Raw genomic sequence first — 18,333 nt, 5'->3', positions numbered from 1 at the left:
AATTCAAATGCATTTATATAAGAACAGTTGTAACTAGGAGTGTTTTAAGCTTTCCACAGGGGAAGTTTTTAAACACAGGTTGTAAATAATAGGGGAATTTTCTGACTAGCAAAAAGAAATTCAGGAAGGTAACAACAACTGCTGCATCACAAACTGTTAGAGGCAGCCCAGCAGCAGCCACTCAGACCTGTACCAGAAATCAGGATTGTCTAACAGGCATTTCCCAGAAATTAGTTCCCTTCCAATTTTGGACTACGTGTAATGACTGTAAGATTCCAATAAGCTTATTCTGCTGTGCAGTAATTCTCTTTATTCCCCAGGTCACATCTAGCCAAGAAAGAACTCAGCTAGTCCCAGTTCCAAAGGCAGCCTGACTTTGAGGAACACCAGTAGTGGAATTACAAGAAGTAGAAAAGTGTAAGTCTCAGTTAAGGAACAAGAGCACACAGACTTGGCCCCAAACTGCTCTCTTGAGGGAACAAGAGGGAACACAAAGACTAGAGGTTGTTTACAATCACTGTCTTTGCAGCACCACCAGTAAGAGCTCAGGAAAAGGAGCCAGAGCACACCAGGGGCATGTTTGGTACGAGGCACTCATTTGGGTCAAATGATATAAACAAATGTGTATGTGTGTCAAAGTCATGACTCTGATTTAAGCATCATCTAGCTTTCACTTTATTCTGTGAAACTGGGCTCTTCTTGACTCCAGCCACTTACAGGAAAGAGGCTGAGTAATGCCTAAAACTTCAGCCTTTCATTTTCTTTTCTGTATTTTAAGGTTCTCACAAACTGACAGGATGTTTCAACAAGCCAAAGAGATGAGTTAACTTACTGCCACTTGTGTATCAAGGATTTCAAAAAGACCACTAGAGTGTGACAACATCCTGGCCCATTTGGTTTTGATCTTGGGCTAAGTTTGTGTGATGTGGTGTATTGGTCTGTGGTGGTAGGTGAACACCAAACCCCCTCATGCAGGTACAAACACTCTCAGCTGCTCCATATCAGACAGGGATTTTTGAGAGCTCATTTACAGTCTGGTAAATAGTAACTTACCTTTAAACAAGAGTAGCTGCAGTCTGCCCTTTTTCAGAAGTTTCATTTCCCCAACCTCTAATATTTCAGGCCAGCAGTACGATGTAATAAAAAGCAAAGTGGAGAAAAACAAGCTTGTTTTGGATATGTAACTATTATTGTTTACTCATGACTTCATCAAAGCAGTGAAGAAAAGACAAAAATCTCAGAAGAGCTTCTTTCACACAGACTCTCACCATCCCTTTTTGCAGCAACTGTGCAGGCAAGGAAAATGTGTGACTCCGTATTTATTTATTTTAGTTGTGCTCAGAGTTTTACAGGTAGCATCTTCCCTTTAGACCTTCTCAACAGAAATATAAAAAAGTTTGAAGCCATTTCCCCATTTCCACACTCATCTCCAAAAATCAACTGGGTGAAATGCAGAAACATCTTTTGTTAACAGAGTGGTGAGTTTGGCTTAGCCCAGTCTAGAGCTGTGCTTCCTGCTATGGCACAGATCTATTAGTTTGTAACTTAGAAAACCCAGTCCCAGAGTCCTGAAACTCCCACCTACTCAACAGGAAACAAATATCTTCTCTAGCAGTGACAGGGACATTCCTGGTAGCTGACACCGTGCAGGAGAAACGCTTCCTGCAGCTTGAGTGAGTTGGACCTTCTGCAGAAACTGGGCACCCAATCTGTGTTCAGGGGATGGAGAGGAGGCAGGGAACAAACTCTTCAAGGCAGAACAGACTCTTCAAGTAAGTACTGCACGTCCTGGTGGACATGCCTGTCTTAGCAGACGGCTGTGGCATGAGGCACTTCGGTCATGGCTGTAGAGAACTGTCCCAGTTCCATCAACAGAATCACAGGTAAATGTGTTCTCTTTCCTGTGAGAAGTCCCTGAGTTGCAGATCTAAAGGATCTTCCCCCCAAACACACCTTGGTGTCACTAGACCCCTGAAAGAAGGAGCTGAGCCAGGTCAGTAGCCTGCAGGGAAGCCCCCTTTCCGTGAGTCGGAGGCCGCAGCCCATCCGCGCTCCGTTCTGAGGATGGCCTGCACCACCGCGCCGCCGCTCACCCGCGCCGTGTCGTGCTTCCTCTTCTTCAGCTGCTGCTCTATGCCCTGCAATGCACAACTGGGTGAGCACAGCACAGAGGGAAACTGCACCTGCTGCACCTCCCACAACCACCCAGGTTCGGAGCCTGTGTCACACAGGGCTAAATCTGCATGTTGTTCCTCCTCTTCCCTTTGCTTTCTGGGATGCCCTACTTTTGAAGAAGTGGAATTCAGAAGGTTTGATATTTGTGGTGCTCAGTGTGGGTTACCAATACTATTCTTGGTCACAGATATTCACACACTAACAGCCAGGACTGATGGATCCTGTTTGGCAGTGGTGGAAAACATAGGACTTGGAGTGCTGACATCTCTACTGTGAATTTAATTTCAAGTCTGTTGCCAGGTCCCTCTGGGCATCCCCCCTTGCTAGCTCTGGGCCAGGCCTTCCAGACTCATTGTGAGGTTACACAACAGGACAAGAATTCCCTGAGACTGACTGGATTTAGTCTGCTGGATGGTCTGGGCCCTGATGAGTTTTGCTGTTTTGCAAGTCCTTTGTGCCAAACATCACTGCAAGCAGATGATCAGTTTCAGATACAAGTCACTCTTCAATGCACTGGCTTCACACCTTTGTGACTGAGACTAAAAGTACACTTTGAACAGCTTATTGTGACCCAGCACTAGACCAGTACCAGCTTTTCTACTGCTCACCTAGGAACATTTGGCCAAACCTGATGATTTTCCACAGTGCTTGCCTTCCCAGCACTAGGAACCCAGCCCATACAAGCTCATGTATGGCTCTAGTGAAACCAACCTCCTCTATTTGCTGCTCAAGCTCTGTGATATTGGGAAACAGCTGATCGTGAATTCTGGGCTCTTCCACTGCTTTCTTCACATCATAACCAAACCAGATGGAATTCATGATTGTCTGTGAGAAGCAAAAAACCTTAATGTTAATTACTTGTCTTCAAAGAAGTCTGACCCTTAAAGCCACACAGACAGAGGTGCCTCAAGGATGTTCACCAGAGCACACAAAAGGCATTTCTGGTTTACATTGCAGCTTGGATATGCTTAGGAGGATTCCCACACAAAGGAACCATGAGTGACTAAAATTAACACAGCAGAAGGATCAGATCCCTAAGCTGTGGTGGATGGATTTATGCTGCTGTAACTAAGCACACAACAGTCACCTTAACAAACACACCTACAGCTTCCTGCTATTGTACAACCAGTTCCCTTAGGCCTGGCTTATCTTTCAGATTGAACTGCAGGCTGGAGCTGCTGGGAAGTGAGAACACTCAGAGTCCAGGGTTTAGGAAGTTGCTTGTAGTGGTTTTTACAGACTTCTCTACCTCAGCCAAAAAGGCAGATCCAGGCTGCTGCTGCTGACACAGGGGACAGTCACTGCTGCATGGTTTGAGTGGCTGCCATGGCAGCTCACAGAGGCCCTGCCTGTCAGGCCTGACACTGTGCCTGAGCTGAGTTCTTATTTAGCTTCTCTGTGTGACCTTGATCCAAAGTTTGGGATGTTGAATAGGAACAACTATAAACTAGGTAAATAGGCTCATGGAGCTCCAGAAAACAGAACTCAAAGCAAATTTTGTGCAAGTGGTAAGAGCAACTTTCCAGAGAAAACGTCACTAAAGGAGGCAATTTAATAGCAGACCTTTTGTAGCCCTGGCAGGAGCTGATGTTGGAGGTCTGGCCCTCAGAATTCCAGGCAGGAGCCTCCTTTCCAAGCCCCTGGCCCCCAGCAGGGAGCCACAGCCATAATCCTGTCACAGGTGCAGATGGGGAGTTCCCCCAAATGCTGCATCTCCCATTTTACCTCGTGTTGTCCCCCATTTGCCCACACCATCACATACCAGTGCTGTTGCTGTAGTTATTTTCGTTCCTCCAGAAGCACCGACCACCATCCTCACCTTTTTCATTTTATCCACCAGAATGGAGGGGCACATAGAGGACATTGGCTGTTTACCTGTTGGGGACACAGATGCAACACAGAGGCTCAGCTTTCTACCTGCAGCTCAAAACTTCCAGCTCTTGCTCCATATCTAAACCCAGAGCCTCAGTATCCATCCTCCTGTCTCAGCTCCTGTCCTGCTCAGTCCTTGGGGATCCCACCACCCCCTGCACCCATCTCCTCTTGACTCCCAGACCTGTGTCCCATGGCACAGATGCTGCAGTGTGAGCACGCACAATGCAGCCAAGAGATTGAGCCAGGAAGGTACTTTACAGCTACCTGGAGCTATGAAATTTGCTGGAGAAGGAGGGATCCCAAATCCATTGATTATGTAAGGTGAGCTGAAGTCATCCATTTCATCATTAAATATGATTCCACTCACGTTGGATCGTACATCAGAGCCAAAGCTGGAGAAAACAAATTGTCAAAGTCAGGCCAAGACCACAGCAAATCTAGGCAGAGCTTCAGCTGAATTCACTGCAATGTGAAACCTGGGATTTGATTGGAGTAGCACTCTACTCCCTCCCATTGTAAAGGACTTTGTGTCATCCCTAGGGGGAAGGAATCAGTTAATACAGTGAGTACACAGCTACACACAGAGGAAAGGCAGCTCAGAGCCCTTCCTACAGCTCCCCTGAGAGAGAACCAGCACAGAACCTCAGTACAAATACTGCCCTTTCCAGGTGGGCAGTACTGCACTCCATTCAGAGACAGCACAGCTCAAAGGCCAGCACACTTGGGAATGACTGGGGGCTTGCTTAGATGTGTCAAGCTGGAGACATTTTCTGTGGATAACAGTAAGCTTCATGCCCTGGCTCCAGGCCACGTGTGCAAACACAACTCTTTCTGACAGCACTCACAGCCAAACACTGCACTTCCAGGCCAGCTGTATTAGCTCAAATTCCTTCCAAAAGCCTGGGAAATCAGAACCAGCAGCAATAGCTCTGCTTATGAGAAGATCCAGATGCAGTGAATGTTGTGGTGGAGTTCAACATGAGAGAGGACACATCTTGTCCTCTGACACAAGCACGAGGCCTCAGTGTTGAGCACTGACCTGCAAGCTCAGCAGAAGTTCCCGTCACCAGCACTGCTGACCCCTACCCCGCCCCAGAGGTGACAGCTCAGTGGTGTTTGACACCAACCCCAGAACCAGCACTAGGAAGATGGCAAAGGCCTACAGGGAAGGAATGTCTGAGCTCATACTATTGGTTGATGGTGCTGGTGGCGGACACAGCACTGCCATCATCAGCCACAATGGAGATGTGGGATGTACCGGCATTGTCTCCAGTGTAATACACGGGCTCGTAGTAGTCAACCGGGTGGGAGGTGTTGTCTGTGATTTTCCTCCGGAGACTATCCGCAAAGAACTCGCATGTCATGTTTCTGATTGCCTGTCAGAGAAACCCAGTGCAGTTACTCAGCACATTGAGACACGTAGTTATGAGGCTGATATCCAATACTTCAGACCACAGAACAGTGGCAAATCCCAGCAGTGAGGCTACAGTTTTCCCCAGGAGCCTTCCTTCTTAGAAGATGGACATTGTACCAAGAGATGATTTTAGGCTGTCATAGGAGCAGCTGTTACAGTCACCCCTTTGAGTTGAAGTTGATCAGCATCCATTATTGCAGTGCTATGGAAAGCTGCCTCCACTCTGCTGTGCAGGGCTACACTTGCCTCAGGAACAAGAGGAATGGGATTGGATTGAGAGGACAAGGACAAGGCAAGGTCTGACCAGAACTCTGTAAGTTGAAAATTTGTGTTCATCAAGCTGGGCTGGGCTCAGAGTCTGCTGCTTTTGCAGGCACAGAAGTGAAGCACAAAGTACAAAGTTGGGACAAGCAGTCTCACCCCTTCCCATCTGTTGCTCCATTTTACTACAGGCAGGACTCTGGATAGAGAGCCACAAGGATGCTGGGAATATACTGAATAAGGCTTCAAACACTATAAAAACAGGCAGGGTTAGACCTAAATATACTCCAGCTCTCCTGGTGAATTGAGGAGTTTGCTTTCCCTTACAGCAGGAAGGTTGCCTCCATTTATAGCCCTCACAACTCATCTGTGAACCACATGGGACATCACTTTTTGTCTCAGAGCTGTTTCAGTGCCTGTCAACAAGTGGCACAGAGCATGCCTGACAAAGGTGGAGTCACCAAAAACTTCAAGCCATGTCCCAGTCAACTTTGGTGCTTCAGAAAGAAAAGGCTTTTGCCAGGTACCTCTGTAATGTTGACAAATCTTGGGTCTCCCAGCAAGGTCCTCTTGGCATAGGCAAAGCGAAAAGCCTCCACGATGCGGTGGTAGGTCAGACCTTTCTCCTCCACAGTTTTGATGCTGGCAGCAGAGAAATTATATCCTGGCAACATAGGACAAACAACTGTGAACACAAAGCACAGGGCCAGTGGATTCCTAATGCACCCGTGTCAAATGCATAACCTTGAAGCCCAGTCTCTACAGAGATGCAGTCATCACTGGACTGTCCCAATCTCCACACAGAGAACTCAGGAGCTCTGGTAGTTTTGAGCACTGTGGGAGTCACCAGCAGAATTTTTACTTGCAGAGGTGTTTTCCAAAGAAGCCTCAAGTACATGTTAGATTCCACCCATCCAAGTATCAGGGAAACTCCCCTATCAGGAAAATAGTTTTCCTCTTGCACCTGTATTTCAGGCAGGAAGGCAACATCCCTGAGTTTACAGCAGAAGAGGAATGTTTCTGCATTTCTGATCTCTCCTGGGCTCTCAGACTCCTCACCTGCTGGAGGGCTATCAGGGAAGCCTTACTCCCCCAAAAAAGGTGATGTCTTTGGGGCTGTCCCAGCTCCTGCTGCCTGAGGGGCACTGCTCTGTGGCACTCTCACCTTTCAGTATGTTGAAAATGAGAGCCAGAACTGGGCCACTTAGGGGGGCACTGGGTGTGTAGAGGGTGAACTCCCCGAGTTTGATCTGTATGGGATCCTCAATCACTGTGGCACTGTAGTCCCGCAGGTCTTCCAATGTGACAATTCCCCCTGGAAAGAGAAAGAAACTAGAGATGTGGGTTTATGTGACCTCTGGTGGGAAGAGGAGGTCATACTCCATCACCATGAATCACAGCAAGGATTGGAGGGAACATGAACAAACCCAAAAAAGTATCAAGATAAAGAAAGTAAAGATGTATGCCCGTGAGATCTACTCCTTGATAGATCCATCTGAGGCTCAGATAGTCTAAGCACAAAGCTGGGCTGATTAACAGCAGCCAAAACTCCAGTGATCCATCTTTTTTTACAAAGGACACCAGCAGTGTCAGGCTACAAAATGTCCTTAAGAATTCTGTTTACAGGAGGAAGGTGCAGTTTTGGGTGCAGATGCTTTGTGGCACCCCACAGGTAGAATAATTTGAGTGTTCCATCACTTTTCCTATCTGAAGGGGGAAGACAGTAAGTAATTATCCACCACAAATAAAGCCAGTAAATTACTCACAGGAAGTTCACCAAGCTAGCCAGTGCTGGCTGGTGAGGATAGGAAACTGCCACCATCTAGTGGTACTGAGAGATCAAACAGCTCAGAGTTCACAGGACCACCACGTATGTAACGTTTTAGGTACAAACTCGTTGGACTCAGGCTCTGTGAATAGCTTGTTCACAGCTTGGGAGGCTCTGTGGTACAGAAATGCACAGGAAACGCTCTCCATTTCTGTGTTTATACACATCTAGTAAAGTGCTGCTTTTGGGTGTCCTGCTCCCACAGATCTGAGAGGCAGCATTTCAGGGCTCCCCTCTCCCAGGGCTTCTGCAAGTCGCCAGCTCCTCCCTGGGCTCTGAGCAGTGTGGTCCCTCCTGCTGCTTGGGACAGATGTCCTGGTTCTCACCTGCATTGTGGATGTCAGCAATGATCTGCTTTGCCAGGCTTCCTGTGTAAAAGGCATCTGCTCCTTCATTGGCTATAGTCTCATAGGTGTTGGCTAGTTTGGGCATCTTGATGGTTTCGCCCTCTTGCAGAATTTTCCCTCCTTTGCAGAACACTTCACTAAGGGAAAGGAGATTGAGAGGATCAAGTTTGAGAGACAAGATCAAAACTCAGTGTATCTGTGGCAGCTGAACCAGCATGAGTGTCCATGCTAGATGCTTCTTGGAGAGAAGAGAAACTGCCTGAGCCATGGCCCAAGGGTCCTCATATCTTGGCACTGGGACATAAAATTGAGCAGTGTTTTCTGACCTGCAATTCCATGTTCTCAGTTTGCTCAATGGAGCCTGCAGCAGGGATTCTCACCACAGCTCCACCCTCCCTGCACACCCAAGGGGCCAACAAGTGCCTCAAGACACACAGGAGGGACCACAGTCCTTGAACTCAGCAGTTCAGTTCAGAGCACAGTCTATTAAGCTATGAGATTCAAAGCTTCCATTAAATCCAGAAGTGTTTTGGTCCCTGTTTGTTAGATCACTTTAAGGTAGATGGTTTCCTCTCTAGCTCCCTCACGATGGGTCATGATTGTGCTGCTGTGGACCTGCCAGATGGAAGGGCAGGAGATAGGCCAGGGTGTACATTACCAATTGGATAGGAAACAAACCTGCAGCTGGTAGAGATTTTAAGGAAATGAGAGAATTAAGCATGATCTCCAGCAGGGCTGGGCATAAACACTAAGGGTTTAACTGTAAAAAGTCAAAGTTAAAACCCTTCATGCTCAAAGTCTTTGTCAGGAGTGGATGGTCAGAGGCACTGCTTGAGGAAGGCTGATTGTAGAGTAAGGGATGATCCAAATTCCCACTGTCTGATAGCAGATGAGATGTTCGAGGAGACTCTGCAATTGCTCCAAATGTGAGATCAGCTTGGTGCACTTACAGCATGAGGAAAAGCTTCATTCAGGCAAAACCCCAGCACATACTCTAATTCCACCTTTGCTCAGACAAGTGGATGTCAGGAGCAGAATTTCTCCCCCTTTAAAGGTCAGCACTGAACATTCCCCAGGATTTAGCACCTTTAGGTGTCAGCACTGACACCAGCAGGCACAGTGAGTGTGGTTACTGCAGGGGATGCACACAGACACTGCAGTACACAAACACAGCGACTTTGCAGATTGGATGCAGCCACCCCAAATTTCTCTGCACAGAACAGCAACTGCTCTACCTACCACAGCAAGGGATTGCTTTCGATTGCCTCCTCTTTTGATTTGATGGCTGCAGCAAGGCCTTTCCCAACAGGGAATCCTTCTCTTGCCAGCTTGATACTGGGCAGAAACAGGTCTTTCCATGCCAGCTTGCCATGACGTTTGTGAGCCAGCTCATAGCCACGGATTTCTCCTGGAACAGCAATTGACAGTCCTCCTGGAGCAGAAAAGGAATGTATTAAGTCTTCCACAGCAAGAAAAGAAAATGATTGATGGAGCAGGAGGTAGGGCAGGTGTCTCTACCAGCCCTGGTTTTAGACAAGACTTGTGTGTACTGTGATCAGCTCAGCTTGTGAGAATTAACAGAATTAACAAAATCATTTGGTCTGATATTTGTGCCTACATATTCTGAGCTGCTGAAACCCCTCTGTCCCCTTGTTCATAACTCCAGTTTTAGGGTCATTTCCCCTCAACAGGCTCTGTACCAGAGCAAAGCTGCTCAGAACACAAGCTATCACTGTGAGAGGACACAGACTGTGACATACTTAAGCCAAAAACTTTGTTGCAGCATTGTAACTACAACTGGAACAGATTGATTCCACATGGCACAGTGATGCTGCAGCTTGCTTCAATCCTGTTTTCACTGGCATCTCCTGGAAGTTCAACACACTGCTCAAACCCCCTCCAAGGTGCTGTTCTTTCTTGCTTAGAAGAGTCACCATGAAGAGAACTAGTTAGTATTTCTTTCTATTTCTTAGTAGAAAAAACTTCCCTGAAAGGAAACTTCTCTGAAGGCCCCAATCCATTAGTTGAAGCCACCACAACAATTTAGGGAGAACACCTGAACTGACAAAACCCAAGGTGATCCACAACAAGATTTATTCAAAGAGGTGGAAAAGAAAGATGGCACATGTGGAACAGGTTTTACTCAGTGCTTTGCATTCACCTGATTTTTTGTGAAGTGAAAAGCAGAAAGTGATGGGGTCCCTGACTAGTTTAAAGGGCATTGCTTTTAGCTTCTTTGTCAGGTCAGAGTTTGAAAATTGTGTCAGAGGATATTTCTAGATGAGAAATCCTGTAGGTAGGCAAGAACCTAACCATAAGAAATGTTCTTAATTTGCTGCCAGTAGCAGCAAATGCTGGAGCTATGTTGTCCCCCCAAAGCAGTGAAGCAGTCTTTGCCATACCTTTCAGAGAGAGCTGTGTGTTGTTCCCAAACATGTCCTCCGATGCTCTTTTTGGAGCCACCTCTCTTGCATTAATGATTTCCACTTTTCCTTTAATGACAGAGCAAGGAAGATGATGTTTAGCTCTGGACTCAGCACACAGGCATGGTCTCTGCTGAAGGACTCTGATCAGCGTGAGCCAGTTTCTTGGCAATTATTTTGAGGACATTCCCCCAGAGGCTGGAGCATCAGTAGTTTACCTTCTCTTAGGTAGGATAAATCTCCTGCCTTAGATAAAGCTCTCCAACTGTTCCAGCTGTGTGTGGCCCTGTCCCTTACCTGTGCTGCTGTAGATGGTAAAGAAGAGGCCCCCTCCAATGCCCATGCTGTGAGCATTCATGAGTCCTACACAAAGCAGGGCTGCAATCGCAGCATCCACCGCTGATCCTCCTTGCTTGAGGATGTCCCTGTGCAGCAGAAGGGAAGGTGACATGTGAGTGTCTCAGCTCCCTGTGAGCAGTGCATGCACCATGTCAGAGCAGCTATGACAGATGGTCTGAGGCACATTTGTCCACACCCAGTCTACGTGTTCCTCAGGAAAAGGAAGTTTTGAGCTTCTGTCACCAGAGAGAAGAGACCCTTAATGATCAGTGTGCAGACCAGATCAGCCCTCATTAGAGACACATCCCAAACAGCTTGAAAACAGTGAGATGTGACAGGGTACATGTGGGGATAGACATTCCACATACATTCATTACACTGTCATTAGAAATGACAGTTTTCTGAGGAGCCTTAAATCTGCAGCACTTGAAACTAGAACTGGAAGATAAATCAATATATATTTCTTTTAAGGAGCTAGAAACAAAACTCTTGTTCTCACTGCTCATGGATCCAAGGAATCTTTGCCTGCTACATTGTCTGTGAGCAGTAAAGCTGGTAAAACATGGGAAAAGCCTGGGATTTATTAGGATCTCCACTTTCTACAGGGAGATTAGGGATTGATTATCCATGCTGGGCAACTGCAAGGATTGGCCCTGAACATTGGAGAAGCAAGTTCTGTCTCATGCAAGAGCTGAAGAGAGTCAGAGTAATGAGTGGGTACCTGCCAACGATGGAGCATGGCCCCGCGTCGGTGGCCACGGCCGCCCTCCTGTAGGTGTGTGTGTCCCCTGAGCGCAGCCCAAAGAACAGCCCCAGGAACAGGATGAGCCCCAGCAGGGCTACAGTCACCACTGCCACCACCACACAGCGTGTCTTCATCTTCCTGTGGAAAGACACAGGATTGTCAGCCCTGCTGCCACCTCATTTCATATCCTCAAACCAGCAACTACCACCTGGGTAAGGACCTGCCTTTCAGCAGGCTGGAAACATCACATACTGAACCACCTCCAGATGCATAGGTGAGAAGGGAAATCCAAGGAGCAGAACACAATTGCTGTTAGTCATGGCTGATATCCTCTTCAGGACAAAAAAATTTTAAAAATTTTTAAAAAAATTAACTTCATAAAATCTTCTTTTAAACACCATGTCTGTGGAGGAGTCTCTGTCTGGAAGGTTGCCAAGGACCAGTGCAAAACACATCCAGGTCATTAGGAACCAACCTTGGAAAAACCTACCTGGCACAGCCCAGTGTGAGCACAGCACCCATTCCTGCCTGGGGCCCTTGGCCAGAGCAGCTTCCCAATGAGCCAGGCACTTCCATGTGCTCAGGCCTCCATGTGTCCCAGTCCTGCACTCAGCTGCTCTCGGGCTGCACAGGGCTGCAGCTCATCTGAGAGTGAGCACAGAATGCTCAGGGAGCTCTCCGAGTACACACGGGATGAGTGCGGAGCTATGGAGTGGATGGAGTCACTCCCACCTTGGTGGGACAGGCAGTTCAGCAAATACAGCTTCAACAGCTCCTCTTTGACTCATTTTCTTTTCTATTACAAGACCATTCCAGGAAAATAGACCTAAATGAATCACATTGCCTTCAGAGACCACCTTCCCCCTTTGTACTCCAGCTCTGGGTTTTTACCACAACTTCAGCACAATAGCCAAGATATCCTTTACCTTACCAAAGCATCTTCCATCCTCAGAGAAAAGCCAGTCCATGGAATTGTGGTGAAGAACAGATGCACAAACCCCACTGTGGATGCCCAGCAGCCCAAGGCAGAGTGAACTCCAAGAGCCAGAGCAGCACTCAGTGCCCTGCAGCAGTGCACAGCCAGGATTAGGCAGCAGTGAGTGTGCCAGCACTGAGCTAACTAGAGGAAACAGGCCAGGCCAGCCAAACCAAAACTTTTCTCAGAAGGGGTGATTAGCAAGCAGGACCCCCCCAGCCTCATGCCCTGGCTTAAACCAGGAGATACACATTTGCTGGCCAAGCCCTGTAGCTGTGAGTCTCAGTCTGAGCACTAAAGATGCCCATCTCCATCCAGGTAAAGCAGCTGTAAATCTACTGTATGTGCTGCTCTGTAAACAAATGTCAACTGAGGGTAGTAAAAGTAAATGGATGAAACCTCTTTCCAGGTTCTAGAACTTAATTTACACTCAACCACTTTTAAAAGAGACCAGTGGTGTGTTTGCAGAGCAATGACTGTGCAGGGAAACAGAGAAGCCATTATGTCCCCAACAATAGCTCACACACAGCCTCAGAGTTTAAAGACAGTTTTGTTTGTTGGCAGAGAGATTTCAGCTTCAGCACTGGCAGTCTCCTCCAGGCTTCACAAGAAATGCCATGGGATCTTTTATCTGTGCCCCAGCTCAGCAGAAGGTACTTTGTTTGGTCTGAAGGCTGCTCTGTGCTGGGCTGTCCTTCAAGCCCCGTAGTGCCGAGTTAACCCATGGGATCCTGGCTGGGGCTCTGCAGCTCTTCTCCACAGCTGGTTGTCTCACTGCTGGGCCCCTGCAGAGGTTACTGCCTCGTCAGCCAACTTACTCTGACAGCAGGACAGAAAGGCAAATTTCAGCCTCTGCTCTCACCTCCTCTCTGGAATGGGATCACACCTGTGAGCATCCTGTAGCCTCAGAAGAGCTCCATGCTCTGTCCTGCTGCCTGCTGAGTGCACAGACCTTGGAAAGGGCATCCTTCATATGACTCAGGTACAGCTCTTGGCCTGCCAGGCATGAGGATAAGACATGGGGATAAGACACACGGCAGCAACGCACACAGGCTGCCATGCAGAGATACTGACCCTGTGCTGTACCAGCCTGTGCCTCTGCAGCTCAAGTGAATGCTCTTAATGAAGGTGTATCTGTGCAATCTGTCAGACTGATCCTGCTCAGCAAGCAGCAGATGTATGAGCTCGAGACCTACAGCTTTCTCCTCTCCAGCAGTGAACAGAGAGCAAGCCCAGCTGAGGATAATCCTCTCCACCTTTGCTGCCAGCTCAGCTCCCATAAGCTCCTTAGCCCATCCCAGGCCTGACCCTAGAGGGAAGCACAGCAGAGCCAAATGTGCATTTGGCTTGATGTGCAGAAATCAGAAGCAATATCCACTGTTAACCCACCTCTCCATACTCCTTGTGCCCTGGGCAGGCACACTGCAGAAACAGCTGAGTTTTTGGAGCAAGGTTTGAACCTTGTCCCTAAGTCCCCATTATGATTTATTATTAGGGGTGGAGCAGCACCTGCAAGCCACCACCTGAGCAGGCTCCCCAGCTACTGTCTGCTGAGGCTGGCTTTAACCTCCACATCTCTGCCAAATCCAGCTGCTTGGAAGCTTGGCTTCAGTCACAGAGTGCTTTGGCAGCAGCAAAAGGTCTCCAGGAGAGAGTGGCTCTAAAGCAATTAAAAGCAATACAATTATTTCTCACTGTTACAAAGGTCCACCAGCCAGTCTTAGCCACAGAATTTAAAAAGTAGCTTGATTACCTTAATTTACATTAGGAGAGGGGGAGGACCAGCAAGCAGCAGAGTTATGCTTGTACAAGCAGTCCAATTGAGCTGTACTCAGATGTGTCACAACATGCACAACCTTATTTAAACATGACACGAGGTTTGAATTCAAAGTGCCCCAGTGCAACAGGGGGTTGCTAGTTATTGTCAGGCAGGAGATGCAGGGTCTGACATCTCTGCCAAGAGGGTTGGGCCATTCTGTAGAGATGAGGAATCTCCCATGGTCAGGGAAAGTGCCAGGAGAATTGGAAGAGAAGTACCAGGCAGAAAGCAGTGGGGAGAGAAGAGTGGGATACCAGAGGATGACAAAGGACTGCAGGCATGATCAGGCACTGCTTTGTTCCCAAATGAAGTAGTAAATGAAGCATCCACTGACAACCCCTAAAACTTTAACCCAACAGGCTTCTGCTTCAAACCCATCTTGCAACAGCTTCATATCTCAGTGCCTGCTCCTGAGAGTTCCCTGTGCTCCCTCTCACAGCCCAGTAGCCACTATCGGGCCATTAGCTTTGAGATATGCACCCTAACTTTCCCAGGCAGCACAAGAAAAGCAAGGATAGTTTGGACATTTGGACTCTTGTCACAGGACACAGGCTATGCCCTCGTGTTACGTGACAAACACTGAAGTTCCATCAGGAGATAGTTAAATTGGAACCTTACACAGTCTTCATCTCTACCAATGATAAGGGAGCTAAAGCAGAGGTTCAGCCCAGCCATGAAGAAGCCCAAAGAGGCTTCCAAATTCAGACTGCTCCCACCTGAAGCAGGAGGACAAAGCAGTCCCTGGAGAAACACAGCAACTCCATTCAACTCAGTTAAAAGCCCTCCTCACACACGGTGCCTCTGTGCTGGTTCCTGTCCAGCGGCCAGCACTCCCCTCTTGGTCAATCCCAGCATTGCAGACTCGTGTGGATACACATCAGTTTGCAGGAGAAAAGCCTCAGTGGGGATCAGTGGTCCCTGCTTATTGCTGGGATAATCAACACTGAAAAGAACCGAGTGCTAAATGAATGAAGGGTGAATGAAGGGACTCAGGTGCTGCTCAAGGACAGCTCTTGTGATCAGTTTGTGACACCTCCACAGGCACAGGCTTTTCTCAAGCCTGTAGTGTTCTGCCCAAAGTGGATCAAACTCTGAGTTCATTGAGAAAGAGAATAATTTCCTCTTGATTCAACTTTTCCCTCAAAAATACCTCATGTCTCCCTGCAGAAATTTTAGCATCATATCCAACATTTTTTATTTTAAGATGCTTCAGCATAAAGTATGAAGTGAAAAAAAAGGCAGAAAGGTGGAATAAATACAGAATTCCCCACTTTATATGGTTTTCACAGTGTTTCCTAGTTGAGGACCTCCTGGAAATCCACAACTGGCAAACTTAATCTCAAAACCACAAGTTATTCAAGATTATAAACCCATTAAAAATATTATTGTTACGGTCACTCCCATTTTAAAGTCAAAATGCTTCATCAAAATAGCTCAGTTCTCCCAACTGTTGCAAAAGATGTTTCAGGTGTTCTTTTGCCATCAAACTAGCAGTTGTTTATTAGACTTGAACTCATTCAGACTGGTTAGTCAGGTCCCATCATTCTCTTTTGGCAAGCTTTCATCTGCTTACTAAAAAAGTCACATTTTCACACATTCTGTTGAATAAGAAATCCCTCACAGCACTTTCAGGTTGAGGGGAATGGCTCAATGAAGGTAATTCCTGTTTCCCCCTTACCTCTTTAGAGTTGGTCCTGTCCTTTTGCACAGACCTGTGTGTAATGACCTCCTCTGAGTGTCCTTTTTCAGGAAGTGAACTCTTTTCTAGGGGAAAAACATCCTTGTAGCAGTAACCACGTACCTGTCCTGAAAAGCTCTCCAAAACTTGTATTTGGTATTTGTACAGCTCTGCTCACAGAGGTGAACCCATTGAGACTCATTACGCTTGAATTCACAGTACCAGAGGAATGCAGAAGTAATCATTGACTAGGTGAAGAGTCAAGAACTCACACCTCTTGAAATGCATATTTTAGGATCCACAAAGATTGTTTATCAACAGCAGAATCGTTCTGTGTTCCTGGATTTGGTTACTACATGGTACAAGTATTTTTTACTCACCTCATTGCTAGCTCTGACGTACTGATTAGCGACTGAACAGATACAATGGACTCAAATTGCACCAGGGAAGGCTGAGTGGATTTCAGGAAAAATTTCTTTACTGGAATGGTGGTCTGGCTGCTCCAGAAAGTTGTGGAGTAACCACCTCTGGAGGCATCTAAAGGACACATAGATATGGCACTTGGGGACACTGTTTAGTGCTGTGTTAATGGTTGGACTCAGTGATCTTAAAGGTCTTTTCCAGCTTCAATTGTTCTGTGATTCTAAATACATGGTGTCTCCACATGGCCAGGTACCCTCACACCACTCTTTCCTAAACCCTTGTGCTCACAGATGGACTGGATTTTGTGTCCGTCCCCTCAGCTTAAACCCAGACCCTGCCAGATTCAGCTGTGACGACACTTGGTGGGAATAAGCTGCCTGCCAAGCATGGGCAGCTGCTGGCAGTGCCAGGCAACCTGAGCAGCTCCCACACCTGCCCTCACCACCTTAAACTGGCACCAGGTTCACATTAACACCCCAGCTGCAATGAGAAGATGTAATGCCTGTTCTGCCTGGCCTGGCAGAACCTCTGGCAGGGATGAAGAAACCTGCCCTCCATCATTAAACCTCACTGAGGATTTTAAGCAATCATCCTCCACATCTGCTTGTGCCAAGTCAGGCAGCACAATTGCAGCTCCAAGGTTGCAGCTCACCTGCTGTTGAAGTGCAGGACAAAACCCAGCAGAACCCAGACTAAGCTGTACAAACTGTCCTTGGACTCTACGGAGTCAGCTACTAAAACTTAGGCCACTGTTCCTGTCCTTGGTTTGCCAGAAATCCCAGACCCTCCTGTGACCATGAGCTCAGTGCCCACCCAGAAATGCTGAGTGCCCACCCAGAACGTAACACAAACAAATCACAGCTTGCCTTAAGCTTGGGCACAGTGCAGATCCAAGCCCACACATCTTAAGCCTGACTTAAGAGTGCCTTGCAGAAGGCACTCTGCAAACACAGGATGAAGCAAAGTCTGCCTGGATGCCAGTCAGCACCGTTAGTCAGCACTCTCTCTGGACTCTGGCATCAGTCAAGAGGTTAATGCCTCAACCCCAAACCAGCCCAGTCCCTCTGCCCCCCACTCCAACCTTTGACACTCCAGATCTCCACTTGCTGCAGTAGCTGTACTACACTGACTCATTAACAAATTCTGGGCTACTTCCAAGATTAAAAGCTTTAGGGTGGTATTTTCTCTGCCTAAAAATACATCTACTTTCCTATAATAGCCACAAAATGGAGCTCTGTTTAACCTTTACATATGGAAAAATCAGTACTATAAAACATGAGCATTTCAGTCCTGAGATATTTGGAAGGAATGTAGCCTGTGCCCATCTTTCAAAGATGGCTTTCAAATACCCCTTTCAAGACATTGTATGAAGAGCACAGGCTCCTCCAGCTATATTGCTATTGTCCAAGAGGTCTTGAACAAAAAATGGAAACTTTCTGGGAAGTACATACTGGCACAGAAAATACTCTGCATTTGATGTATCTGTTGTTTTTCCTACCAGCCAGTCTGAACTACACATTCAGAATCCAGGCCACATTCAGCTGTTAACACACACCCCTCACATTTACTGATGTGAGACTCACGATGCTCCACAGAAAAGATTGTGACAGGAGCACACAACTATCCTCTGAAAAAGCAGACAGTGTAGAAAGGTATCTGGTCTCTGTCCCAAACAAATCAACCTGCACTTTCAGCCTGTCACACCTTTAATATTAACAGGGGAATTTAAGATGCAGTCTACTGAGCAGAAGCCTTTTCTTAATTTACTGACCCTGTAAGTGTGATGGGACCAGGTTTTATTCTTAATATTTTCATGGTTGTAAAGTTGCTACATCCCTGAAGTGGGTCTAGGTCAGGGTCAGAAGAGAGTCTCCCTGTCACATTTTTTTCAGAGGGTGCAAGGTGACATGGAAAGGCTGTAAGAAAGCCCAGTTCTAAATCATATTTATCCCACTGCAGTATTTCACCCCACTGCTGAAAGGCAGGGTTTATATCAGTGAGCCAACAAAACTGAGCAATTCTGTCCTTCA

General features: G+C 47.2%; 1 protein-coding gene across 6 annotated transcripts in view; it reads right to left on the bottom strand.

The window, feature by feature from the left end:
• Nucleotides 1-1,170: 1,170 nt before the first annotated feature.
• The window catches only part of GGT1 (gamma-glutamyltransferase 1), a 29,514-nt gene continuing 12,351 nt past the window's right edge, over nt 1,171-18,333 (bottom strand). For 5 of the 6 annotated variants that reach the window (XM_015644006.2, XM_015644010.2, XM_015644007.3 and 2 more), the window contains 12 exons: nt 11,384-11,545; nt 10,621-10,748; nt 10,303-10,392; nt 9,140-9,332; nt 7,880-8,037; nt 6,891-7,040; nt 6,253-6,389; nt 5,239-5,426; nt 4,315-4,442; nt 3,938-4,050; nt 2,887-3,000; nt 1,171-2,138 (listed from right to left, as the gene is read on the bottom strand). In XM_015644006.2, the coding sequence (XP_015499492.1) occupies nt 1,995-2,138; nt 2,887-3,000; nt 3,938-4,050; nt 4,315-4,442; nt 5,239-5,426; nt 6,253-6,389; nt 6,891-7,040; nt 7,880-8,037; nt 9,140-9,332; nt 10,303-10,392; nt 10,621-10,748; nt 11,384-11,541 (1,701 nt within the window). In that variant the 5' untranslated portion in view covers nt 11,542-11,545 and the 3' untranslated portion in view covers nt 1,171-1,994. Of the gene's footprint in view, nt 2,139-2,886; nt 3,001-3,937; nt 4,051-4,314; nt 4,443-5,238; nt 5,427-6,252; nt 6,390-6,890; nt 7,041-7,879; nt 8,038-9,139; nt 9,333-10,302; nt 10,393-10,620; nt 10,749-11,383; nt 11,546-15,880; nt 15,974-18,333 lie in introns of those variants that run through there. The other variant, XM_015644009.2, reaches the window with a different exon arrangement.

Source organism: Parus major, chromosome 15 (genome assembly GCF_001522545.3).
Source record: "Parus major isolate Abel chromosome 15, Parus_major1.1, whole genome shotgun sequence".
Classification (NCBI taxonomy): Eukaryota; Metazoa; Chordata; class Aves; order Passeriformes; family Paridae; genus Parus; species Parus major.
Note: the sequence above shows the minus strand (reverse complement) of the source record. Positions and strands in the feature narration are given on the sequence as shown.